At 41.6% G+C, this 27,886-nt stretch overlaps 1 protein-coding gene across 3 annotated transcripts; it reads right to left on the bottom strand.

The window, feature by feature from the left end:
- Positions 1–1,070: 1,070 nt before the first annotated feature.
- On the bottom strand, positions 1,071–27,615 carry LOC137321839 (uncharacterized protein KIAA0408-like). 3 transcript variants are annotated; one of them, XM_067984570.1, is made up of 8 exons: positions 26,658–27,615; positions 23,930–24,097; positions 16,445–16,696; positions 11,445–11,813; positions 11,269–11,348; positions 8,157–9,597; positions 3,660–3,864; positions 1,071–1,478 (listed from the first exon to the last, which is right to left on the bottom strand). In XM_067984570.1, the coding sequence occupies exons 1-7, from the start codon at positions 27,027–27,029 to the stop codon at positions 3,682–3,684; spliced, it is 2,865 nt and encodes a 954-aa protein (XP_067840671.1). In that variant the 5' UTR covers positions 27,030–27,615; the 3' UTR covers positions 1,071–1,478; positions 3,660–3,681. The 3 variants fall into 3 exon arrangements, with proteins under 3 accessions (XP_067840671.1, XP_067840670.1, XP_067840672.1); XM_067984569.1 differs by lacking the exon at positions 1,071–1,478 and having other exon boundaries at positions 2,749–3,864; positions 26,658–27,614; XM_067984571.1 differs by lacking the exons at positions 1,071–1,478; positions 16,445–16,696 and having other exon boundaries at positions 2,749–3,864.
- Between the last annotated feature and the right edge of the window lie 271 nt (positions 27,616–27,886).

Raw genomic sequence — 27,886 nt, 5'->3', positions numbered from 1 at the left:
GAAGTGCCCCCTTTCCAGTGGAGGCTGAGGAGAAGCTGCCTATGGCTTTGGAGTTGTGAGACCCAGAACTCATAGATACGCACCTGAAAAGGATGTTCAAGGGACATCATACCTACATGCAGGCCCTGAGGTCAGTCACCAAGGGTGGGCAGTAACTGGCAGGTGGGACTCTCAAGGCCACAGCTGTCCTCTATGACAACATCAGGAAAGCTTTTTCTTTGTTGCAGGCACCAATAATGTGGTAGCTTCATTGGAATCTGCAGCAGACCTCCACCTAAGCAGCAGCCAGGGACCAGTTGGTGCCTCCATGGAAACACAGATTGCAGCTCTGCTGACAAAAGGGCAGAGAATAGATAGCAGCTTCCGGCATAGCAGCTTCCAGACCTTTGTAGCTGCAATGTATGCTGTTGTCCTCAGAGCTTTCAAGATCTGATAGTTCTCATTAGACTAGCCATACTGATCAGTCGGAACACAGGTTCAGGGCCCCGTGGAATGATGACTGGAATTTCCCTATTGATGCTGCTGTCTCTCTAGATAGCAGGACATGTCAGGCCTCCAGCCTTCCCCTCAAGTAGCATGCCAGTGAAACATGGGAGGCGACATCAAGCTGCTGGGGTGCAAGCACCAGAGTTGCAACCAGCAACGAGCTGCAATGAGAGGAGTTCCATCTCAGTCCAATACTGGCCCTCAGGCTGCACCTAGGAGAAGCACTGGAATAGATGAAAGAAAGGCACATGTAGGCACCTGGGGAAAGCACGGTGTTAGGAAAGAGTAAGTTGGCTTATGTTCACTTTGGACTTTGTATTAAAATAGAATGTGCACCAATGCCATACTTTGTTATTCATGGAGGTTAGAGTCATACAGGAAAGGGTGCACTTACTGCTGACTTATTTACTCACGTGACAATTATTGGCATGCTTGTATAAGGGCAAAGAGGATTGCTGTGTTGTCAGGTTGTAGGATGGGTAATGGATTGAGGGAATGTCTCTTTAGTTGAAAGTATGTGAGAAGGAGGTGAGACAGATTAATGTTACAGTACATGAAATATATTTACAGAAAAACTTATTAAAATGTTTTACATTAATGTTGATGCAATTAAATATTTCATATTAAATAAATAGTATTTCAGACAAAATCTTACATATAGGAACACTATAATCAAACTTATAGACAGTGATGTCAAAGGTAGACCGAATTACACAGAGTGAGGACTTTGGTGATGAGATGTGCTCTTATGCCCCTTGCGACAGTTACTGAAGAATCCTTTGCGTGTAGGTCACAGTGATGATCTCCTCCATTTAGTTCTGGTTCCAATGGAGCCAGGACCTCCTTGCCAGCAATGTCAAAGTCCAGCTCTTTGTGAATGGCGAAGTTGTGAAGGGCACAGCAGCTAAAGCTATTCATGACACACAATTGGGAGTGTTGTGTAGAGCTCCTCCAGATCTGTCCAGGCAGCAAAAGTCCTGTTTTGGTATTTGCTATTCATGATTGAGAAGAGAGGAATTTAGTACAAATAAATATAAGGCAACACGATGCATATCTAATTCTATGGGAGGGGGTAGTTTTACCCTAACCCAACTACCTGGGAACTGATATGATCAGATTGGTTGCCTGTTTTAAACGCCACTCAATTTTACTTTCCATTGACTTCAATGGTAAGTGATTCCTTGAAAACCCATGCTTTAGAATTAGCTGACCATTGATATGCTAATCCTGATGTGGCCAAGGAAGGTAACTGCTCTGCTAACTTCACACCCAATGATGCTGACTGGTAATAAATAATGAGATAGCTGCAGGATTACATCATTACAGACTCTTGTCTCTGATAGCGTTGGGTGCAGATAGACAGTATTGAACTTCAACCCTTAGCCCACCAGAGATGAGTTTGCTCTCTTTTACTGTGTGGAAAACTGATCAGCATGAGAATTTTTCAGCAGCTTTTTCCTATTCTAAAGTGTAAAAACATATCGGAGATCAGTGGGACCATGTCAATCGTTATTCTTCTGACTTTTGATTTAGATTTTTTTTTAAAGGCCCTTCAAAGCCATTTTGTAAGCCAATCAAACTATACCTTTTTAAGGGGAGGCGAGGAAAAGAAGAAAGGAGATCGTTTCAGTTAGTTTTCAGAAGGTATAGAAACTATAGGGTAGGGAGAAAAAAGGTAAATTTAAAATTTAAAAACAGAAAGAATGGGAAAAAGAGAATGAGAAGTAACATCCATTGATTTAAATCTGAGGCAGTCATGTTACAAAAGGGAAAAGAGTTATATAATCTGAAATCAGAATATACAGGGGCTGCCTTCAGGAATGTGGAAAATGGGGGAAGAGAATATTAACTTTTTAGCAGTGGAAAAGCATAGACATAGACATATTTGGACATGGGTAGTACACTTTCATTGAAAATGTTTTTACAAATTCCAGGATCATCACAGTAGTTTTGTAACCACAGTACAACAGGAGACTTTTATGCAAATTTTTGTTAATCAAAGTGGGAGATGGAAAGTATTGAAAAACTGAATGGCATAGTGAGTTAGAAAACATTTTTCACTCTGGTACTTGGGTTGGAATCTGCCCAGCTAGTTGTGTTGAGTGTATTTTTTTGGTCACACATGTCTAAAGGTGCCACGAATGAAACAAGTTTGGTTAGTCTCAATCTAGTTCTCAGAGGCAACAAGGCCACAAAAAAAAATAATTAGCTGTGTAATTACACTGAAAAAGCCTTAAGGATAAAGTGTGCGAGAAATGGAAATATCAGACAAGTGTAGTACAGATTTCTTTTTTTGAGGTTGGCATTGAAACACGTTACAGGAGAAATGCAAAAGAAGCTGTACAGAGTGTCAAATCAGTTTTGGTGTCATCACTAGAGGGCCGATTGTACTAATGGGGGCTGCCAGCAGGGAACCACTGCTGCTAGGAGTGCATTTTAGGAAACCATGGGGAGCATTATAGGATAATGCAAAGTTAAACTGCAAAATTACAATATAATATCTTAAATACCTGAACTACAGTCAATTTTATTTTTAATATTGTACATTTTTTTTTACAGTTGGGAACAGGCTTAACTAAGAGCAGCATTTTGTTCTTCAAAGTGCCTTAAATGAATAATAATGTTAAGACACATTTAAAATGAAATAGTGAGGCTGTCTCATTGCTCTGTTATATACTTCCATATGTCATAATGGAAAAAAGACCTGCTTGGAATTAAACTTGCTCCTGATGATAAACAGGTAATATAGATGTTAAGCGTTACCTAAATGCCCACAGACATAGCTGCAACTACACATGCATATACAAACACATTGGCATGCAAATAACTGAGCTTTCTGCTCCTCATAGAATACAGCTGATATACAAGTTTACAACAAAATACAGAATTATACAGTAAACATTGTAAAATAAACATTCACTTATTTAACTAATAAATACACATTGAAAAATAATTAATTTGTAATGTCATAATTTAATTGATACAGATACGCAAAATGTGTAGATTGAGTCGGTCAATGTAAGTACTGGAGACTACCAATCATAATTTTAACAAACTTTCCCTTCTTAAGCCATGTTGAGATCAGGTGAAGGATACCTGCTGTGTAATGTTTTATAGGATTAAAATGTAGCATCATTTAAGAAAGTCAGTATGCAGATAAAGCATTTGCTAACCTGCACTGTGCACTTTAAAATGTTATATGATTGAAGTTTTTATGTCAAATAAGAAAGCTTGACTGTGTTTCTGTGCAGCTCGGTTAAGTACAGCTGGTGAAGATGGTGATCTTGTTGCCCATCGTGATGGTAAGCGGCGGTTCTGTGGTCTCGCAGGACGTGAGAAGCTCACCCCATTCAATCTCATTGTCACTGGTGGCAAGGTCTAAAAGAAAGAGGTTTGACATGGCAGAATGAAAAGTTTACTGTAATTCTACAACATCTGATAGGATGTTAAAACATCTGATACAATATAATAAAGTCTGATATAACACCATAAATAACATCTGATATTGCGTACCATGATAAAATTTATACAAACATTGGTTAGACCGTAGTTACAATACTGTGTGCAGTTTTGGGCACCCTTATTATAGAAAGGGCATTTAAGCCATAATGTACAGCATTGATTCACCATAAGGTATGGAAAACTATAGTTACGACTGACTTGAGATGCTGGAAATATTTCCACTGGAGCAGAGACAGCTAAGAGGAGATTTCAAAGAGGTTAATAAAATTATGAAGGGTATTGATAGCGTATATACGGAAAGACTATTTTCTCTGATTGAGGTGTCAGTGAGGGGGATCATTAAGAGAGTGAGGAAAGTGGTTAGAAGAAACTTCTTTACAGAGGGTTGTTGGAGCATGGAATGCTTTGCCACAGGGAGAGATTGAGAGAGCGACCATTGCATTTTTTAAGGGGAAATTAGATTAATATTTGAAGCAAAGGAAGATAAAGGGCTATGGATAGAGAGTGGGGCAGTGGGATAAGTCTTGTATTGCTCTAGCAAAAAGCCAGCACGGACAAAATAGACTGAATGGCCTTCTATGCTGTAAACTACTATGTTCTATCTGATATAACATTCAAAAGAACACTATCAGGGAGATTCTCCTAGGTCTGGTCCAGGCATACTGGATCGCCTGGGTACAGCAGATATCAGAATAACGGGCGAATTGGAGTACACACCTGTATGGGACACATCTAACTTTCCATCCATTAATTTAAAAGGAGAAAAATCTCCAATATAACATCCACCACTCAACCTTTCCACAATATTCAATACAGTTATCTATGCCATCCTCTTCCAATGCCTCTCCTCCATCATCCAGATTCTTTGGATTGCCCTCAAATGGTTCCATTCCTATCTGTCCAAACACAGTCAGTGTATCTCCAGCAATGGTTTCCCTTTTGTCCCCTGCAATATCACCTCTGGGGTCACCCAAGGATATATCCCTGGCACTTCCTTTTCCCTATCTACATGCTGTCTCTTGGCAACAATATCCACAGTCGCAGGGTCAGCTTTCACATGTATGCTAAGGACATCCAGCTCTATGTCTCCTCCACTTCTCTTCACCACCTCTGTGCAGTCAGATATCAAATCCTGGATGAGTCAAAATTTCCTCCAGTTTAACAATGGAAAGACCAAAGCCATCATCTTCAGCTCCCACCACAAAGTGCATTCCCTTGCCAAAGACTCCATCCCTCTCCCTGACCACTCTGTCAGGCTGAACCAAAACGTTTGTAATTTTGGCATTTTGTTCAGCCCTTATGCTTTAAGCTTTAAAGCCATTATGCTATCCATCAACAAGACTATTTTCTTTCACTTCCACAACATTGCCCACTTCCACCCCCTATCAACCCCTCTGTTATGGAAACTCGTTTTCATGTCCCACTCATCTATCACACCGTCCTCACTGACCTAAACTGGTTTCCCATCCCCAACACTCAAATTCAAAATCTGTATCATCATCTAAATCTCTCCCTGGCCTTGCCCCACCTACCTCTGCAATTTCCTCCAACTCTATGATCCTTCCTAAATGTTCTGGCCTTCTTTACATCTCTCCCTTTGCCCCACTATTGATGATAGAGCTTACAGCTGCATCGGTCTTATTTTCTGGAATGCCCCCTCTAAACTTTCCCGCCTGACAGAGCATCTTTGAAAGCCTCCTCAAAACCCAAACGTCAACCAAGCTCTCGGTCACTTCTACTAATGTCTCCCTTCCAGGCTCAGCATCCATTATCCTTTCCTATGAAGCTCCTTGGGATATGGCTTTATGTTAAACACACAATAGAAATACAAGTTATTGTATTGTTGTTGATAAAGCACACCAACTGAACTGACAACATTTAACCACTAAAATTTCAAAGTTGACCTATTTTAAAAAGGACATAACAATGAGTGTATTAGGCATTAATTCTTTACATGTTTATAGTCTCATGAAGTATATTATTTAAACCTTGCAAAACCATGGTGAGTCTCCAAAGCAATATTGGTAACACTAAAGTTTTCAATTATTTATTGTGTAGTTTCTGGGACCATATCAGACATCATACATGTTCGGACTCCATGAATTATTTGGTCACTCCAGAGACATATCTGTTTCCTAAACTGAAAAAGATTACATGCTTCAAAGTTCAATTCAGAACGTACATTTTTGTTTATAATTACAACTTTTAGAATCTCCAGAAACAAAACAGAAACAATAATAAAATAAAACAGAAAACAAAGACTACAGTAAAACACTGCTCATATAGTGGCGAGTCCCACTGTAAATTAGCTGGGAGCATAGCAGAGGGGATGGAAAATCATCCAGTACCCATATATGTTAGTCTCAACTTAAGACTGCCAATTTGTACTGGGATCTGGTTGAGGCAGAACCTCCATCAACTGCACACATGGCCCCTGGCATCAGAGGGGATGGAGCCATGAGGAGGGAATTCCCATGCTGGGAAATGCCTCAGTCCTAGCCTCTATATCTTTGAGCACCCTTGACACTGGGATGAACCTGTCGTACAGGCATGCTTAGTGGCGAATGTTGAAAAGGTTGTCATTAAATCTGAAATTACTGCTAGCTGATAGGTCTGTTGTGAAAGTTTACTAGTTCAATCCTTGGTTGGCTGCTGTTATATTCCTAGTGTATCCTGATAAGATAAATGACTGTGTTGTAGTTTACTTATTGTACCAATGAATACAACGAATGGGCTCTTTCCACCATTATAATTGTTAGAAAGTCCTTAGCCTATAAAATAGTATTTTAACAATGAGATATCAAGAGTAGAAATTGAATCCATTTCTTAAAAATAATCAACTTACATTAATATAGCGCCTTAATATAGAAAACACCCCAAGATGCTTGGGAGGTGAAACAGACATAGAATTGTTAATTATCACTAACTCCATACAACACTTATAGCAAATGCATATCAATTGAATTGAGAATGAAACAGAATTAAGTTAATTCATACATTTTTTTAGAACATTACATATATGCTGCAGTTACAACTTAGACAAGGGTATTGTAAGCAAAGTTTCCAAGTTTGCAGATGATACCAAAATGGGAGACGGTGCATATAATGAAGAGCAGTGCAACCAGATTCAGAAAGATTTATATTTTAGGTATCTGGACCAGTAGCTGGCTGATTAGTGTGGGAGAAAGGAAACAATAGAGGGAATATGCGTTAAAATGGAATAATCATACAGTTGCTGAGCAGAAAATGGGGCTATTTATGGTGATTTTATTAAACTGTCAACATAGTATTTAGCTCCATTAAAAACAGCAAATAACATATTGGGTTGTATAGTATGGAGTACAAATCAAGAGGCTGGGACAGATTTCCTCTTCAGCACTTTGGTGAGGCAGAGGCGCTTGTTGTAAAATTGCATACGATCAGCTAATTAAAATGCTAATTGCAGCCATTAAAATGGTCAGAAAGTTGTGAGCAGTTTCTGCCTGATTTTGCAATAAGGTGATTCCGGATTTCAGGAATCTAAGTTAGGGAAGTTTGGAAAAGATAAAACTTCGAGATGTCCTAATTGACATTTTCAAGATTATAAAGGGGACTGACAGACATATTTTTCACTGTAACAAAGTCCTCAAATGTAGGGAGACAATTTAAAAATTAGGAATAACAGTAGAATTCTGGCAGAACTTTTTATGCACAGTGTAGTAGACTTGTGTAAGGGAAGGCAATTGAAACAAATAGTATAAACAGATTCAAAGGGTAACTGGATGTATTTCTGGAGAGCGAAGGAGCTCATGCATATAGTGAGAAGTTGGGTAGGTAACATCAACATTAATGAAAAGGGGGTTGTTGGGTCGAGTGGCTTTTTCCAGTTCCTAAAACTTCTTACGTGCTTATGATTGTATGTTAATATTGGCCACGATATTGAGGGAAATTATCAGTAGAGGCTAGTCACTTCCCGCAGGTGAAATTAAAAATCAGAAGGTTAATCATCCTAGGCCGTACTCATGCAAATTGCAGAGGTCACTTTAAAAGGCCATCATTAGAGGCTTGGGAACAGATATCTGCCTTCCATGATGGCCAGAGAGAAAAACAGATTTAAAATCAGAATGGCAACATTAACAGCAATTACAATACAGGCTTACAGTTGTAACACTTGTTTGTTTTACATTGTTGTCAAATCATTTAATTTACACAGCAAAAGTTTTGCTTACCACAGTTAATGAGGTTTGCTGCCCTGAGACCCCCTGGGATGGTCCTGATTTCCTCCTTATCTCTTGTGTTTCTTGATCTAGGCAAAGTACTTGAAAAAGGTGGGCAATCTTATTTGGATTTTCATGCAAAGATCCAGAAAGAGATGTCTGTTGCTTTGTTCTGCCATCAGCAAAATTGACAACCTTTTTTTTCACTTGAAAGGAAGGACTTGATGATCTTTCATTGTTCCTCAACATCGTTTGGACAATACCAAAATTGGACCTTGCATACGGTGACTGTGTTGGGCTGGAAAGATTATTTGGAATCAAGTCAACCTTGTCAAGCATGTGCCTTTTGTCATTATCAGCCATCCAAACAGGAAATCCGTTGCTATACTTGTCCTGTCCTGCTATTTTTGTGTTGGTGATGGAAGGTGACATATAAGGTCTAAAAGCTGAACCAGTATGCTTTGAAGAAAATGGTTTGGTGACATGGTCATTCCCTGCAGAGTGAAGTGAGAAGCTAGATTCTGGGCAAGTTGTTGTCTCATTCTGTGCCAATTCCACTGATTTTCCATATACAACAGGATCACAGCTTTTAGTGTTTAAAGCAGTTTTTCTGAAGCTACCAGTTTGTGTTGAAGGTACATCTAATGTTGACTGCACAAACACTCCACTGGTATTGCAAACTCCTGTTGCCTTTGAAGTGCTTGAAAAGTTACACTCTGACAGATTAGATTTTGGAGACAGAGGTTTTGTTTGTCTAAGTCCACTGATGGAGTTTGGACCCAGGCTCTGCTCCTGCATTGTTAACATTATGTTTTTATCTGAAGAAACTGTTTTTACTGCTGAACCGAAATATTTGTTTTCAGTTCCTAAGCCAAGTTTACTTACATCATATGACCATCTGCTGTGGTTATTGTTTTTATTGCATTTAGGACCCATGTCACATTTAATTTGTGGTGCTACAGTCTCAATTTGTCTTCCATTTATAAAAGATTTATGTTCATTTTCCTGCAGCATTGCTTCACATTTTTTCACAACATAAGGACTATTGCAACTTTTTCCTGCAATACGACTTTGTGTTTTGTACTTACTGTTATCTCCCTTCAGAGCATCTTCATGATCCTGTGGAAATACTGAGAGTGAGCTTACAAGGTACCAAGATGATGTCCTTGGTGGAACTGGTGGAGCTTTTTTCCTTGAGGGAGATACATTATTTACGCCATCTCCTCCTGGAAGCCCAGGAGAAATTCCATGTCCATCTCTATTGGAGTGATTCCAGTTTTTATCATTATGTAGCTCTTCAGAACATTTTTGGTATTCTGAAAGTGTAGGACTTAATGCTTTAAATATATCATTTGACATGCAGCTATTCTCATCTGAGGAAGTTTCATTTCTTAAAAATGTATTTTCATTTTTTTTCTCTTTATATTCTTGCAGATATGAAATTGGTTTTGCTCTGGTTCAAAAAAACATAAAATAAAGTTTTTTTAATAACTGCATGATTGATAACTGTAATATGATTACTAACATTTTTTGTCTGAATGATTCAGTTTGGTAATCCTGATTTTATAGCAGTGTAATCACAGTGGGAGTTTGAAGAGTTCAAATTGCAGCTTCAGCTGTTATCAAAACTTGACTGTTTCTCACTGGGAGGTTTACCACTTGGGCTGTTAGAGAGCTTCATAGCAATACTCCAAATACCTCATCTTGGCAGAATGAGAATAAATGCCATCTAATTCACCGACTTCTGTATTGGGACTAATGGTATCAATAGAGAAGTCTACTTGGAGCAGATGGCACCATTTTTCTACTAGTGACAGAAATCAGGGAATAAAAACTGTGGGGAGAAGTCATAGTCATATTTTAGAGATCCCCAAGCCAGACAGTGCGAGTTGAGCGCCGTGTAATAAGCACAGCATCTTGCCTAAGAGAAAAATTACTTTATATATAAGCACACCCAGATATATAAGGGCCGATTTTAACTCTGCTCACCCATCAGAAACCAGGTGGGTGGGCAGTTAAAATGGCCTGTGGAACTTACTTGCATTGGTCCCACTGCCTTCCTGTGGGTTGCAATCTTAACCTGCTCTTTTTTTTATTCATTCATGGGCTGTGGGTGTCGCTGGCAAGGCCAGCATTTTTTGTCCATCCCAATTGCTCTTGTGAAGGTGGTGATGAGCCGCCTTCTTGAACCGCTGCAGTCCGTGTGGTGAAGGATCTCCCTCAGTGCTGTTAGGTAGGAGCAGGAAAGAGGGACACCTGCCGGAAGCCAGCAGGTACTTCTTTAAATATGCAGATAACATCGATTGGAGCCTGACTGCTATTTTAACCGGAGGCTTGCGGTGGAAGCCATTGTGGCTTCCCTGCTAGTTCAATCTGGTGGGGAGAAGAGCCTGAGCCAGATGAGGCCCAAAAAGGTAAGTGGTTTTATTTATTTTTTAGTTTCCTTCTGGAGTCAGGAGGAGTAGAAATGCTTTTCCAGGCCCCACAATGAAAGCTTAGGCCTCCCCTGACCCGGGCTTCCGTCCTCCTCCCCCAACTGCAGGCCCCTCCCAATCACTTATCTAAGTGCTGGGAACTGTTCCTTCGGGTCCCCGACGGTGGTCTCTTGCCGTCTGACATCCCACTCCCGCCTGTTGGCCAGCTGCTGCTTCCCATTGGGTTCGAGCAGGTGACTGATGGGACATTATGCAGATGGGGCCTGGGAAATAAACACTCCCGGGCCTCACGCTGTGGAGGTCCAGACAGTTTGCTGTCTGCCTTGGCCCCTGTCTGCATGACTCTCGACCCAAGTTAAAATCGGCCTTATAGTTGGAAGAAAATGAGAGGTACCTTCCCCCCAGCCAAAGCTAATGCCAGTCCATTATGGTGCATTGATTTAGTGGTCCATCTAAAGTGACTATTTTCAAAATCCAGGCTTTGCCCGAGTCCACTTCATGTAGGATGAACACCATTTGCCAGCCCATCCTCTCAGCACAATGCACCTGTGCAGAAAGTCCCTCAGAGAAGATTCAGCCCAGTTCTGCCCATGATATATTCTTTTTTCATGTTTTTCCTCCTTTATTTTAATCTGCACACTATGAATAAATAGAAATTGCAACTTAAAATATTTCTGATATATTGATACCTTCTGTGGCTCACTTTTTTCCGGACTTCCTCTTGGTAACTGCATAATTCTTCACTTACTTTTGCTATTTCTTGTAAAGCCTGTGGAAATGATAAGAAAGGTTGTAAGATGTAGGTGCCCAAATGTCAACAATATGTTACTTGACACACTGTAATTTACAGAAATGGACTACTTACTGCATTCAGAGTACTGGAGTATTTCTTTTTATCATTCTCTGTATTTCCCAAATTTTGACTGCTACCACCTTCCTCTAAACTCTCAAGTGATAACTCGTCAATAAATAATGGGTCACTTGTATTCTTTGTTGAAAACTTTCCTATGCCTTGATCTGTATCACCCAACATAACATCTTCCATCCCTGCATCACGGGCCCTTGCACTGTTCATACGATTCTGGTCTTTTTCATGATGTGATTCATTGCATTCAAGACTGGAGGAATGTAAATTAAGCAGTACCCAATCATCTCTTGTGGCTTTTCTTTGTCTCTGCCCATTTCCTTGTCCATTCAATTTATACTCTTGTCTTGAATTTACCTCCCAGTAAATCTGTGCAGATTTAAACAAAAAAAAATTATGTTGATACAACATTTATTGTTTCAACAAGTAGATGACAAATATTTATTATTGAATAGTTCTCAATTTCAACTGAAATGATCACAGGCACCTAGGCACTCTGGTCAAGGTCAGTTAATTAGCCATTAGGGATTAGGTGATGCAATGGGTTGTCACACTATTCTTTCACCTCCAGAACCTGAGGTTGAGTCCAGAGTGGATCGACGACAAAATTAGAAGCAGTGAATGCCCATGCAGTTTTTTATATCCTTTAAGTAGTGGCTGGTGGTGCCATGTTCAATGATTTTGTTTTTTGTAATCAATGTGCAAAGTGATTTTTTTTCCAGAAACACAAATAGTAAGCTTATATATATTAACAATAATCAAATCCCTTTTATTTCTAAGAAGGAAAATGAAGGCTAATTCAATCTCTGTTGGTCTTTTGCACATCCATGCTAGCAGTTCAGAAAGTACACAGGTTGAGAACAAATTACCTACCTGTACTGTCAATCAGGGATGACAGATTGGATGCTAAGGTAGCCAGAGAATTTTACTGATAATGAGGTGAATTAAAAGAATGGAGTAAATACACCTGTCCATTATAAAAATGTTTATATCCCAGCTCTTTTGAGTAACTAAGTCTTTTGAAAAATAGTAACTCCCATATTTGTAGAGAAAATATTCATACTTGAATAAGTTGATCAATGCCTTTGGTGCTACAAGATGAAGGGAAGTGGAAATTACAGTAAAATGAAGACAACATGAGGTTTGATTGATCCAAAAAGAACTGAATTACACACTAGATTAGAATTAGTATTTCATAACATCACCTCATTTATAGATTTTAAACAAAATGACCCTGTGGCTGCTACCAATTAGCTGTAGTTATGTGTTTGCCTCTTTCACCTGTTACTAAACCCATAGATCCTTTGTGTCTTGATAATCCTGCAACTTCCTCCCCTCATCATCTTCATCTTATCGCACTGAAGACATTAATCAACTTATTCAAGTATTAACCCTTTTGCTACTAATATAGAGGATGATTTTTCCCTTCTGCTGAAAGTAATGTTAAAAAGGTTAATAACTGATGTCAACTCCATCTGAGTAATAATGTATTGATATCACTCAAATTTCTTGGATCAGCTCATTTGCACCTTTATTCATGGATTCAGGTGCAGACTGCATCAAGACTAGGGAGTATATTAGTGGTAGGAGAGAACATTTAAAGGATAGAGATAATTAAAGGGGAGTGTAACAATGGTGCGACAACAATTAGAGTCATAGAGTCATAGAGTTATACAGCACGGATAGAGGCCCTTCGGCCCATCGTGTCCGCGCCGGCCATAATTCTGAAAGCTTATAGAAAATCTCAAAAGGCATCTCAACCTATTAGCAGCCTTTGCCAAGACTGAAGGGGCAGGGGATTAAAAAGTGACAAAAATGAAAGCAAAGGAAGGCCAATGTGCAAATTGAAGCTGCAGTTGACTGGTTCTAACACTTGCTGTGCCAGGTCTATGGTGCCTGTTCACAGCAGGTTTATTTTTACAGCCGATGGCACAGCTTCTTCTCTTCTGACCCATACTCTGTGAAGATACTTCCCAGCAGCCACTGACAATGGGTGTGACAATACCTGCAAATATGATTGGTCACATCTTGGTGGGTGTGGGTAATCAGGCTTCATTGGCATGCCTTATTTCATCCAAGGCCATGTAAAACATGACAAGCTATACTTGGGATGCTTCTGAAGAGCCATGTAGCATAATAATTAGTCAGGCCTTCTCATATATGTGTGCTAAAAATCAGCCTGCTTCTCTAATTGTCTGTCAAAGTGAAGCTTTGTTACCTCTATACAGATGCAGGTGTGTCGGTATTGCTGGTTGAGTACAGAGCACTTTTGGTGCATCACAACCAATCTGCCACCCCTTCAAGGATCATCCCCTTTCTCCCAACACCACATTGGATTGTTCCCATTAGGAAACCCATTAATGGCTCTGATGGAGTTGCTGTAAACAAATACATTTTTAAAAATTGGCACAAAACACACAAGACCTTATTTGTCATGAGGAAAAAATGATCTATAATGGCCCAGAAATGGCCTTAAAAGTGCAAAAGTAAGTTTCTTTGCATTCCTTAAATGCTCTTGCCAATCTCAGATTCCCAGCTATATTGGATGTTGAGCCAGCAGACCACAGAAAAAGACGTGGGAGACCTCATGTCATTAACACAGGTCAGCATTCTGTTGATGGACCTGAATGCCAACCTCTCGTCCAGTCGAGCACTAATAGGATGGAGACCCTGGGTAACAGGTCTCCACCCCAATTTCCTCAGCTTACTTCCCTAGAACCAGGTGGTATGTCAGATTGAGGTTAAGTCGCCCCCATGGGATTCAGTATTTTCAAGAAGATTAAGCTACTTAAAGGAGTTGAGACACAGAGGTTTTTTTTTTAACGGACAGAGGCATTTCTCTAATCATTTAACTTCCCTCATTTTCAATTACACTTCTGCTCTCAATGTGCCATTCCCTGAATAACAGAACACAGAACAGGCAGGTAACCTGTTCTCAATCTGTGCATTTCTTAACTGCCAGCATGGATGTGCATAATGCCAGCAGAGACTGAATTACCCTCCGATATTCATCCTCTCAGAAATAAAACCCATGCCTCAGATGAGTTAGATACGCTCAAGGAATTACAGGGGAAGAACCAATGCCCTACACATTTTCCCTACATTACAACAGTGACTACATTTTAAGACTATTTCATTGACTTTGAAGTGCTTTGGGACATCCTGAGGTCATAAGAGGTGCTATATCTATTATTAAGGACAAAGTAACAGGGCACTTAGAAAATCATAATATGATTAGGCAGAGTCAACATGCTTTTATGAAAGGGAAAACATGTTTGACAAATCTATTAGAATTTTTTGAGGGTGTAACTAGCAGGGTAGATAAGGGGGAACCAGTACATGTAGAATATTTGGAATTTCAAAAGGCATTCGATAAGGTGCCACACAAGAGATTGTTACACAAGATTAGGACTCATGGGATTGGGGTAATATATTAGCATGGATTGAGGATTGGTTAATGGACAGAAAACAGAGAGTAGGAATAAACGGGTCATTTTCGGGTTGGCAGGTTGTAACTACTGGGGTGCCGCAAGGCCATCAACTGTATACAATATATATCAATGACTTAGATGAGGCGACCAAGTGAATTGTATCCAAGTTTGCTGATGATACAAAGCTATGGTTATTCACTTTGTTAGGAAGAACAGAAAAACAGAATATTTTTTAAAAGGTGAGAGACTAAGAAACGTTGGTAGTCAGAGGGACTTGGGTCTCCTTGTACACAAATCACAAAAAGTTAACATGCAAGTACAACGAGCAATTAGGAAGGCAAATGGTATGTTAGCCTTTATTGCAAGGGGGTTGGAGTATAAGAGTAAGGGCGTCTTGCTGCAATTATATAGGGCTCTGGTGAGACCACACCTGGAGTACTGTGTACAGTTTTAGTCTCCTTACTTAAGGAAGGATATACTTGCCTTAGAGGGGGTGCAATGAAGGTTCACTAGATTGATTCCTGGGATGAGAGGGTTATCCTATGAGGAGAGATTGAGTAAAATGGGCCTATATTCTCTGGACTTTAGAAGAATGAGAGGTGATCTCACTGAAACGTATAAAATTCTTAGAGGGCTCGACAGGGTAAATGCTGAGAAGCTGTTTCCCCTGGCTGGAGAGCCTAGAACTAGAGGTCATAGTCTCAAGATAAGGGGTCGGTCATTTAGGACCGAGATGAGGGAAAAGTTCTTCACTCAGAGGGGTTGTGAATCTTTGGAATTCTCTACCCCAGAGGGCTGTGGATACTCAGTTATTGAGTATATTCAAGACTGTGATCGATAGATTTTTGGACACTAAGGGAATCAAGGGATATGGGGATAGGGCAGGAAAATGAAGTTGAGGTAGAAGGTCAGCCATGACCTTACGGAATGGCGGAGCAAGCTTGAGGGGCCATATGGCCTACTCCTTTTCCTATTTCTTATGTTCTTAAGTTCTTTCTTTTACACAAAGTGGGACAGCACCGGCATGCTGTACCACCAGACTACCACTGTTCTTTTAGTTTGTTTTGGAGCTTTACTCTAAAAATGTCTAACTGAATTTCGTGCTTACCATGGTGAGAGACGTCACTAGTGTGGAGATGGAAGTTTTCTACTTTTCTCTCCGTGTACATTTACTCCTCAATTTACTCCTCAATTTAACTTTTCTGATATGCAGCGGGAAGCTAATATACATATATACAATAGACAAAATTGACAAAGTCCTAAAAAACTGAGACAGAATAACTTGCTTATGCAAAACATATATCAGGCAACATAAAATTATGATGTGAAGTAATGGATTCTTTTATCAGTTTTTCCCTCATTACATCAAAGTACTTAGAATTTAAGATAAACCAATCTGTGATATTAACTAATGTGACCTCTTCAGGTTTGTATATAAGTGGATTAATATAGAAGCAGCATAAAACACCCTCTCCGTAACATGCCATTTGCAGGAACATTTTAACGTCTTTCCAAAAAGTATTATAGAAAGTGTTTCTGCATGCTTTTTAGATATGCTAAATATAGCACCTGCTCTATCTTCCTCTGCATGTCCTTCAGTTGCCTTTCCCATTCCTTTCTTTCATTGTCAAATCGTTCAAGTAACTCCATCTTCTCCCTGCCCCAGTTTCTCTCACTGTTCTCCAGCTGTTTCCTCAGGTCCATGGCTGCTGAGTGAGTGTTCGCCAACAATCGCTTCTGTTCCTCCCTTTCTTTTCCAAATGTTTCTCTTGTTTCTTGAGCTGTTTCTTCCACGTACTGTTTATTTGCCTTTACTTCCAGCTTTCAGTTATTTGGACACAAATAACGAAGATATTTGTGAATATTTCATACTTATGAATCTATAATTTTATAAATTGTGTGTTGACGTTTCCAACACGTGCCATGTATTATATGTAAAGTGCAGAATATTTAAAACCAAATCATAAAATGGTCCATATTTCCAATACAATTAAAATGTTGACAGCTACATCTCATATATATGTAAATAATTAAACTATTTGTTTCCTTTTTAATTATACAAGTTATCTGCTTTTATGTTGATGTTTTTCTTTATTTAGATTCTGAAGGTCTGGTGTCCATGAGCTGGCTGCCAGAATCGATGCTGTTACATCCATTTTCCATAGCCTGGTGGCAGACTCTTCCTAGTTTTACCTGGTTCGACATGTCTGCTGAAAGGCTATGGAAAATGGATTTAACAGCAAAATGAAAGGAATTCAAAGAATGTTACAAAAGTAGTTATTAAAAAGCTTTAGAGACCTCGTGCGCTAAATCGGGCGGTGTCGCGCCCGTTGTCTCAGCGCTACACGGCCTCTTCGATATCCAAGATGGCATCTTGGATGCGCACGCACATTTCCTGCGTGACGTGTGCCAGACACCATCTTTGTATAGGAGTTAGCGCATGCACAAATACCGAACGCTGGAAACATGTAAAGTAGGGAGAAAATGCGTGCAATCAATGTGCAATGCTGATTTAAAGTGATACACACCATTTTGGACCTTAATGCTCAACTCAACGTACAGTCTTATCCCCGACCATCTAAATGTGTCTTATAGTGCCTGAAGGACCCCCCACCAGCGCTATTTAAGGGGCCATGCAGGTGTTGCAGGTTAGTTGCTGGATTATTGCTTCTGGCTGCTGGAGGAGTAGGAAGTGTTTTTTGAAGCTCCCTATTCTTATTGAGAGTTCCTACACTACGTTTGAGAGTGGTTTGGCAGGTACTGCTTTACAGGTCGGAAAGTTACAACTGTGGTTGAACAACATTCCTGCCAACCATGGGCGGTCCGCTAGGGCTCCCGCTGGGCATTGAGCATGACTGGGATCTTGCAGAGAGGCCACGCATAACAGGTCAAGCTGCGAGGAGTCGGAAGATGAGGAGGCACAGGGCACTGAGCAGGTGGCCCTAACCAATGAGGGCCTTCTGGGACCAATTCTCTTACCTCAACATGACCGAGGAGGATTGCATCCGATGTCTGAGGTTCACCAAGGAAGCCGTCACCGAGATCTGTCAACTGGTGCGGCCACAACTGAAGCCTCAGAGCAGGGCAAGGACATCATTGCCTGTGGCTGTGAAGGTCACCGCAGTGCTGAATTTCTACGGCTCAGGAGCATTATGGGCCTCTGCTGGCGACATGTGCAACATCTCGCAGTGTGCATTGCACTGTTGCAAAAGGGAGGTCACAGACCCACTGTACCACATGAGGAACAGGTTCATCACCTTTCCTCTCAACAGTGACAAGCAAAACAAGCGAGCACGGGGGTTCGCCCGCATTGCTGGCTTCCCCATGGTACAGGGTGCCATTGACTGCACACATATTGCCCTGCGTGCCCCGCGCATCAACTCAGCCGTCTTCATCAACCGAAAGGGCTTCCACTCCATCAACATGCAGCTGGTGTGCGACCACACGCGCCGGATCATGGAGGTCGATGCCCGCTACCCTGGGAGCAGTCACAACGCCTTCGTTATGCGGCAGTCCAATGTGCCAGCTATCTTTCACCCGACTCGGCAAGTCAAAGGCTGGCTAGTAGGCGACAAGGGCTATCCCCTCACGCGTGGCTCATGACACCGGTCAGGAACCCACACACACCTGCACAGCAGGCCTATAATGAGAGCCATGCTATCACACACAACATCGTGGAGCACACCATAGGCCTCCACAAACAACACTTCCGCTGCCTGGACCGATCTGGAGGAGCCCTGCAGTACTCCCCTGAGCGGGTGGGCAGATTTGTGACGGTATGTTGCATGCTGCACAACCTCGCCATCATGAGGGACAAGCCTTTGCCACCAATGATTAGAGAAGACTCTGAGCCAGAGGTGGAGGAGGAGGAGGAGGCTGATGAGGAAGAGGCTGAGGAGGAGGAGGAAGAGGCTGAGGCTGAGGAGGAGGAGGAAGAGGAGGAGGGGGTGGAGCCGCAAGAGGAAGTGGAGGAAAACGCAAGGGTGCAACAGGAACCACATGACTTGTCTGCAAGGGCTCTGAGTGCTTGCCTGATCTGTGCCCGCTATCAATAATTTGATCATTTGAACTACATCCCCCAACTCACCAACAGTCCTACACTCCCCACCTTTCCGCTCGCACAAGACAATCAAAACGCCCTCCATCTGATTACACATTGGTGTCCCTCTCAGCTCACTGCATAAATAAAAACCACCACCAAGTGCAAAATCAAAGTCTCATTTATCAATGAATAAATGAAATTATGCAAACATAACAGAACTATTCACTCTTGTGCATTCCCTTAGTGCCTTTTGTTCATGTGCCTTTACCTATGCTAATGCTCCTACGAGGTGCTTCCCCAGTGGCTGGAGCATGGGTGGTGGAAGGCTGCTGGCCTTCAATGGAGGAACGTGCAGATGGCCTTTGGGGACAACCTCGAGCAGCTCTGGGCCGGGAGGGCCCAGCTTCAGACTGCACCATCTCAGCATGGGCTGCAGCAGTCTGGCCTGGCTGGCCGAGAGGCAACAACAGAGGCACTGGAGGAGTGGCAGGGGTGGGAGCAGGAAAGCTGTCATCATGAGAGAGGACAGCAGGTCCGACTGCCATGGCACCACTGCCACTCTCCCGGGGTGGTGCCTCAGCAATCCTGGTGATCAGCTGGAGAACAGATTGCTGGAGTGCTGGACGCCCTGGAAGCCCCGTTCCACAGTGGTCCCCAGATCCACGATAGCAGCAGTCTGAGCTTCCAAGGCAGCAGTCAGACCTTGGTTGGCAGATGTTTGTGCTGCAATGGAATCTGTGACATCAGTCATCAGACGCTGCATCATGGTGGGTTCCACAGGTGTGTTGATGGAGGTGACCACCCGTCCTATGTTGGAAAGGATGGGCTCCAATCTCTGCGCAAGGCCCTGTGCCAATTTGGAGCTGGGCTCCTCTATGCCCCTTCTCATTGTGCGCAGGCTTTCTGGCAGGCTTTCCAGTGCCCCAAGCATTTGTTGGTGTACGCCCATCAGCCGTCTCCTGTAGTCTGGCCCATCGAAGTCCTCATCTGACTCCTCTGCAGCAGAACTAGTGAGTGACCTCGCCCTCCGGCGAGCTGACACCTGTGGTATCAGTTCCCCCCGCCCCGGCTCTTGCGCACTTGTGCTCGGTGTCTTACCACGTGCAGATCCCTCCTCTAACCTAACCTCTAAATGACGCGCAGTGTCAGTCTCTGAGCTGGTGGCAGCAAGTGTCAGATTGAGTGACGGTGTGGCTTCAGTGTCCTCCTTCTCCTCCTCAGATGGTGCTGCCACGTGTTCTTGGGTATCTGCAATGAGAAAGGGAAACAGATTGAGTTGTGGAATGGGGAGAGAAGCAAGAGGTGTGTGCTGACAGCACGTGCAGCACGTGAGTCAGAAAAGATTATGGGAGGAGGGAGATGTGGAAAAGGAGAAGGAACATTAGATATGTAGAGACCCCCTTCACTGGGACCTCCAGCGTGGCATGTTGTGACGGCTGCAGCGACGGCCCACCCAATAATCCTGAGCACTGTCTCCTCTAGGGGGGTGAGGATGTACAAATGTGCCCATCCACCCTCAGGTCTCTCCTGCTGCCGGGTGTTATGCACCACCTTCTCCTGCAAGACAGAGGACAGTGTGTCAGTGAGTGTCCTGCACGGTGTGTGGGTGATGTGCCTGTCATGGCAGAATAGCTGCCAGTTTGTGTGACTTGTGAGTGGTGGTTGTGTGGCCTGCAAGTGTGGTACTATGTACGGTTGAGGTGCAGCATTGCGTTTGGATGGGCAGTGTTTGTTGGTGTGTGGGTGACAAGAGGTGTCATGTGTGGAGCAGTGGTGCAGTTGGTAGGATGTGCCATTTAACACTTGCATTCACTCACCTTGACCACTTGTGTCAAAACATTGAACTTCTTCCAACACTGCGCCCACGTGGTGGTGCAATGCTCCTGGCATTTATTTCCTGCGCCACAGCCTGCCAATGCCTGCGGAGCTGCAGTCTGGAGGGTCTCCGGCCACCCTGCGGGTACATGTTGGTCCTCCTTTCGTCCACGCCTTCCACCAGGGTCTCCAGAGCATCATCGAAGAAGCATGGAGCCCTCTCTTGTGCCAGTCCAACTATTCTTGTGGCCATCTTTCCCTCCTGCAAGTAAGCTGTGTACCTGCCATTTGAAATGTGCCTGCACATTTAAGAAGTGCAGGCTGATGATGTCGTGCGCTGTGCACACTCCATTTCCAACGTCCTCATTCTCCATGCAGCCTCTCAGGATCACGGGTTGCGCTGGCTGCACGGAGATTTCATGGTAAGTAGCAGGCAACACGAAGTTCACGTGCTGCCTGCGTAGAGTCTGTCGGGCGTGGGGTGGTAGCGCATTGTGCTACCACCGCCCAAAACGGGCCCTTATCGAATTTTTCCCCCATTGGCTTTAAAATTATGCTGGTCAAATATTAGCATACAGATGCTTAATGCATTTGTATAAAATGTCTTTGTTGTTTTAATGGAGATAGTAGTCTATTTATTTACATGGAAGGAAATGCGTTCATGGAAATAGAAATTTCATGCAAATGTTTCAAGGATTAATACACTAATATTCATGCAGTGTAATTTTGGGGTCAATTTATAGAAGATGAATAAAGTACAATATGACCAGAGACAAAAAAAAATCCAAATCTACATAAAATAAGAACTAACACAATTCACCTTTTTCGATAGCTTGCCGTAAATAGTCTACAAAAACAATTTATTTCAGAATTTTTTTGCTGAATACACATTTAAATTACATGAAAATGGCCATTCTGCAGTGATACAGTCAGGGGACTGATTTTAGTGTCTGGTATGTCTCGCCTGCAGCTGTTTGAGTGCAGACAAGAAGTATTGGACTGCATAATTAGGCTGAAATCAGTTCCGCCTGACCTCCATTTAATTTTGGCCCTGCACAAATTTCTGCTTAGGCCTGGGAAGGGTATTGAGAATTCCTGTTTGAAGCAGAGGAAGTGTTGCCTTAATATTAGAAAAGGGGCATAGAAGGCCCATGTTCCATTTTGCAGCTAGTCAATGTGCTAGATGTTGAGCCCACAGCGTGCCAATAAAATCAAGTGTCAAGGATTGCTGGGGCGGACTTTCAAACGCGAGGTAATTTAAAGGAGACATGGGTAGAAAAGAGTTAATATGTAGTTTAAAGAACAGCAGAGAATCCCATTTTTCTTTCTCTACTGAAATAGTAGAGGGGCCTCTGCTTATCTTGCTTGAGACTCCGATAGCGGACTATACATGGTACCATTAGTCACTAGCCCATTGTTACTTAATTAAAGGCTGGTTGGGCAATCTTGGGATGAACAAGATAAGAGGGCTGAGAAAATGGAGAAAAACAGCTTGGTGGAATGTGAGATCATCCTCACCCTTGTCAATAGAAGTAATATAGATCACCCATCAGTCACTACTCTGTGGTTAGAAGACTGTGCAGTTTACCATATATGGATATTTTGATAAGGAACTTGCAGCTCAGAAAGGTATAAAAAGGTGGCGAATTATAACAGGAATTTGGATTCGACCTGGGAAGTTTGAGCTCAAGATCAGTACACTCGATAGACCTTGTTTCCCTGAATCAAGTTTGCTTGATTTGCAAGTACTTCACCTTATTTGGAGGACTTAATTTTGAATAAGCAAAACTTTGTGAGTGTATTGTCTTACCATCATTGAATGAATGTGCATAAATGTAGCTAGCTGGCTGACACTGAATTTAGCACTATATTAAGCTTTTTTCTTTAGGGTTAGACCTCATTAAACCCAATAATTGCTTACTGCAAATGTTAGTAGTGCTGTCCCTGCACCACTGACATTTGCAATTTCCACTTCAGTTGAATAACCACACATTGCAAGTTTACTCTTGGACAGTGTCTACTCAATCTGCACCCATTATGAAGTTAATTTTTTTTTAAAGGGGTAAGATTTCCTCACTATACTATGTGTAATGAAACTGTAAATCCATTTATAAAGAATGATTTTACAATTTCATTATGCATAGCACCCAGAGGAAATCTTCTTTAATATGCTTCCTTAAAATTGATGGAAGTTATGTACTATACAAAACTTAAGGCTAAGTATTCATTTAATATTCAAGGCATAAATCAATTTATGTGCCTATTTAAATGCTGATTGCTTCTTCCTAAAACAAACTAATGAATGTTAGCATGCTGTGCATACTGCAGTAAATCATGGAATTCTAACTTTTTTACACTCCTTTTTTACCTCTATTATTTACACAAACCGGTTATGTGGTGAAAGTATGTTTGGAACACAAGGCAGGATGTTCATTGCAAATACAATTCAAATCTGGTGTCCAAAGAGAACTGTAAATGTAAAGTTTATACTACACATCTGGTCTATTTCTTGATGTTGATTTCATAAACTCCAAGTTGAGATGTCGCACATCCTCAGATCATTGGGATTAAAAGTGTCTGCAGCATTTTTTATTGAATTCGCAAAAAAAGTATATCTATGAAGATATTGTACATTTTGATTGTATGGCTCTTGAGATGGAGGTTGTATTTGTACATCTAGGTTTCTTAGCATGACTGTGCTTGTGTTGGGAGCAACGTAGGTCAGGGGGTTGATGCAACTTGTTTGGTCTTGGTTTATATGGATTAGTTAGGTCTGGGGAGCTGGGGTAGTTGAGGGGCCCTGCTTCAGTGGTCATGTTGGTTATGATTGTTATGCTTCATGATTAATGGGTGGGTTGCTGTGTTAAGGGGGTGGTTAGTTTCTGCTGAGTAAGCCTCCAAGAATTGGTCCCAGATTGGTGTATCTACAGTTCCAGTTGGAGGCTGAACATCACTCATTTCAATTGTGATATGTCTCACATGTCAGCAGCATTTCATATTTTCAATAAATCATTTATTTAATGTTGTAATATTTTAATGTGCAGTATAAATATGCTATCCAATTGTAGAGTGGTGGGGTGCAAGAAGATAAAGGTTTGTCCAACATCAACTGCTGAATATTATCCAGTATCTCACTGGTGCCTGGTTATTCTATGCATTTTACAATTATGCAGCAATTTTTCCATGTACAAATTTACCTGTCCAATACGACATTTCAGTTCTGTTCTCTCCAATTCCCAGGCATACTTGTCACTGGAATACTGACGCTGCAGTTCTGCCCTTTGATCTTCCTCCTTTTTAATTTCAACCTGAACACCTTCCAAAATGGACCTAAGATCAAGCAAAATTCTTCTGTTTTCACCAGCCTAGGATAAAAATTACAACTGCTTAGACATATATATGTTATATATTTTTTAAATATAAGTTTCATTATGTGCCAGCTTGCCTCAGTTAGTAGAACTCTCACCTCTACGTCAAAAGGTTGTGCATTTGAGTTCCATTACAGAGTTTAAGTTCGTAACGCAGACCGGCACTGCAGTGTAAAACTGAGAAAATACTGTATTGTCTTAGCTGGACGAGACGTTAAACCAAGGTTCTGTCTGCCTGTTCTGATGGGCATTAAGATCTCATGGCAATATTAGGACAGCAGAGAATTTTCCTGATTCAGGCCTAACCAATACACTAAAAAACCCTGCTACTTCGATGACATACCAGAGTGCTGCTGGAACCCATGGAACTGTACCCCTGTATGAGTCAGTGTCTCAGAAGAGATGAGAATAAAACTGGAATAAAGGTCTCCTTTTGCTGAGATAATTTGATTTGGCAAGGAACTAACATATAGTCGATCCAGTTATTTCCACAAACTACCTAATTGTCAAATTGTTCATCGAAACAATGGGATTTCTGTTCGTAAACATTCACACAGTTCAAATTCACACGGTCTAGTGAGCAGGCCATGGAAATACAGCCGCTATTCATGCTTTCACATGATATTGTGAAGTATGGAAATGTAGTTATTACTGGCACTCTCACACAGTTTAGGTTATGGACTATGAAAATATAGTTAACACTGACATTTATACAGTAGCCTGTAGACTATGGAAATGTATTTATTATTGGCATTCTCACCCAATATAGGCTGTAGACTGTGGAAATATAGTTATTATTGGCGCTTTCACACAGTAGTAAGCTACAGACTATGCAAATATAGTTACTATTGGCACACAGTGTAATAGGCTACAGACAATGGAAATGTAATTACTAGGTGTCAACCCTACTCCATGACTTGCACGCATAATCTAAGGTGACGTTTCAGTGGAGTACTCATCTTTCGGATACGACAGTAAACTGAGGCCCTGTCTTCCCTCACATGGACATAAAAGATCCCATAGCATTATTCAAAGAAGAGCAGAGGAGTTCTCCTGGTGTCCTGGCCAAACATTTGTCTCTCAATCAATATCACTAAAACAGATTAACTGGTCATTTATTTAGTTGCTGTTTGTGGGACATTTCTGTGTGCAAATTGGCTGCTGAGTTTCCCTACATTACAACCTACACTTCAAAATTACTTCATTGGCTGTGAAACATTTTGAGACGTGGTGTTAGGCGCTATATAAATGCTAGTTCCTTTTATCTTACTATTCATATTCACATAGTACTTTGAACAGACCATGGAAATATAATTACTGCTGCTACTCACATTGCATTGTAAATAGACCATGGAAAAATATTATTACCCTCGGTTACTTACGACAAAATACTTTCTGAACAGACTACTCAAAAGGCACCTTTCCAACAAAAAATATAACATGTCCACTTAGTATTTATTTGATGTTTAAATTTAATTATTTCATTACATTTTATTTTAGAAGTTAGGGTTTGGCTTGGAATACTGTGTACAGTTCTGGTCACCCTATTATAGAAAGGATATTATTAAACTAGAAAGAGTGCAGAAAAGATTTACTAGGATGCTACCGGGACTTGATGGTTTGACTTATAGGGAGAGGTTGGATAGACTGAGACTTTTTTCCCTGGAGAGTAGGAGGTTTAGGGGTGATCTTATAGAAGTCTATAAAATAATGAGGGGCATAGATAAGGTAGATAGTCAAAATCTTTTCCCAAAGGTAGGGGAGTCTATAACGAGGGGGCATAGATTTAAGGTGAGAGGGGAGAGATACAAAAGGGTCCAGAGGGGCAATTTTTTCACTCAAAGGGTGGTGAGTGTCTGGAACGAGCTGCCAGAGGCAGTAGTAGAGGCGGGTACAATTTTGTCTTTTAAAAAGCATTTGGACAGTTACATGGGTAAGATGGGTATAGAGGGATATGGGCCAAGTGCAGGCAATTGGGACTAGCTTAGTGGTATAAACTGGGCGACATGGACATGTTGGGCCGAAGGGCCTGTTTCCATGTTGTAAACTTCTATGATTCTATTCTATCAACACATTGCAGCAATTTTAAATACCATGACTTTTTGGATAGGATTTTTTAGTGAATTAAAGGATGCAAGAATATAGAACAGCTAAAAATAGTTAGAAAGGGAATGTGCACCAAATGAATGAGAGAAAAGTTGATTATTTAACTTTGGCATCAACTTCTGATTATGAACTTCACATAAAGTACCATATTTGCTACATTTAAAAGGGTAGAATGTACCAAACTGCCTCTTTCAAAGGGGGAAAATGAATTTATTTTACTGTAACTTGAGAACTCAACATGAACAAACTGGAAACGATATTTGTCCCTTTATCCTCTTTACTGAACAACTACAACATGGACTTTATTTTAACACGATCTACCCTACGAATGTTGTAATGTTAGGAACCGTAATGAAGACAACGAATGAAGTGTTCCCCAAACAGCGTTAACCCTCACTTTCTCTTAACAGATGTCGCGACCAGTGAGTGAACCCCGATGCACCGTATTTACTTGGATCTCGGCGACTTCCCTCAGTAACATCTCCTTTTCTTTCGCCCAGGCTTCTTTGTCTTGTCGGTAGCGTTTCTTGACTTCCTCGAATTTCCTCTTAAGCCTAAAGTGCTGATACTGGAGCTCATATTGATCAGGCTGGGTTCTGCAGGCGCTCACTGGCACGCTCCCACCTGGTTTCGGATCCTCAGAGCCTGCTGAAGTTGACATGTTTCTGAGAGGACTCCGGCTCCTCTCCCTGCCTCTGCCTTCCTCTCGGGACTTTGACACGTTCTCCCAGCCCTGCACTCTGCTAGCATAGCCTCCAGAAAAAGCCCCTGCACCGTGTCCAACCACATTCCACATCTCGGGCAGTCCGCGAGCAGGGAACATAGTTTGTTTTCACCGCTTTGTCCAGTAGAGAAGTGGAGAGCCACTTTATCTAAAATCAGCCATGGGTCTGTGGAGCCTCGCCTCCCCACCCTGCCACGGGTCAGGGGTTCAGTTTCATTTGGTCCGCCGTGCAGACAAAATCAAAGCAGGCACAATACATTGCCAAGATTTAGGTGTGTAAACCACACGATGTAAAAATGCAGCTTCTTTTAACTTATTTTAAAACAATTTGTTTAAAACCTTCTTTGATGTTCAGCGCGTTTTTACTACGTTAAAGGCGCTATACAAATGCAAGTTGTTGTTGTTAGGCTCAAAATGACTCTCCCCCCACCCCTAAATAACACCTCACAAAACTACTACAGACCTACTGCCCCAACATACAGGTTTCTAAATATAACTGGTGATGCAAGGCGATTACGTTTACAGCAGATTTTATTTCCATCTCTGAGAATGCGGAGTGCAGTCTGATCTCCAGCTGTTCCACACTTCAAAGCTTTTATCGCTTTAGACCTAATGGTTGGTTGTTGTTGAGTAGTGTAAAAACGCCGCCGCCAAGTTGAAGGGCCGTTTCTTCATAAAACAGCAATAAAGCTCGGTTTTTCTGGATATTACTGAAAGTCAGAAGCTCTGGCACTTATTAACTGGCATCACTCAGCAACAACATGGGAGGAGGGGGAGATTTCCTGTGCGCCAAACACATCGAGGTCTTATAAGCGGGCTGCGATTGTGTGAGACATAAACTCATAGAATAAATCTACCCCACTTAGCACATAATTTTACAGAAAAATAAATGTATTTTGCAGTCAAATCCAGTTTGGTTCACATTCTAAAAACAGCAATATCCGTAAAGTTTGCTT

This window comes from Heptranchias perlo, chromosome 5 (assembly GCF_035084215.1).
Source record: "Heptranchias perlo isolate sHepPer1 chromosome 5, sHepPer1.hap1, whole genome shotgun sequence".
Classification (NCBI taxonomy): domain Eukaryota; kingdom Metazoa; phylum Chordata; class Chondrichthyes; order Hexanchiformes; family Hexanchidae; genus Heptranchias; species Heptranchias perlo.
Note: the sequence above shows the minus strand (reverse complement) of the source record. Positions and strands in the feature narration are given on the sequence as shown.

What these genes read in the sequence shown, in the direction of transcription:
- LOC137321839 (XM_067984570.1), bottom strand. Translation starts at nt 27,029, where the DNA reads ATGTTCCCTGCTCGCGGACTGCCCGAGATGTGGAATGTGGTTGGACAC. An exon ending in ACTCCAGTACTCTGAATGCA is followed by an intron (nt 11,349 to 11,444) that starts GTAAGTAGTCCA and finishes TCATTTCCACAG; the next exon opens with GCTTTACAAGAAATAGCAAA. An exon ending in AAAAAAGTGAGCCACAGAAG is followed by an intron (nt 9,598 to 11,268) that starts GTATCAATATAT and finishes TTTTTGAACCAG; the next exon opens with AGCAAAACCAATTTCATATC.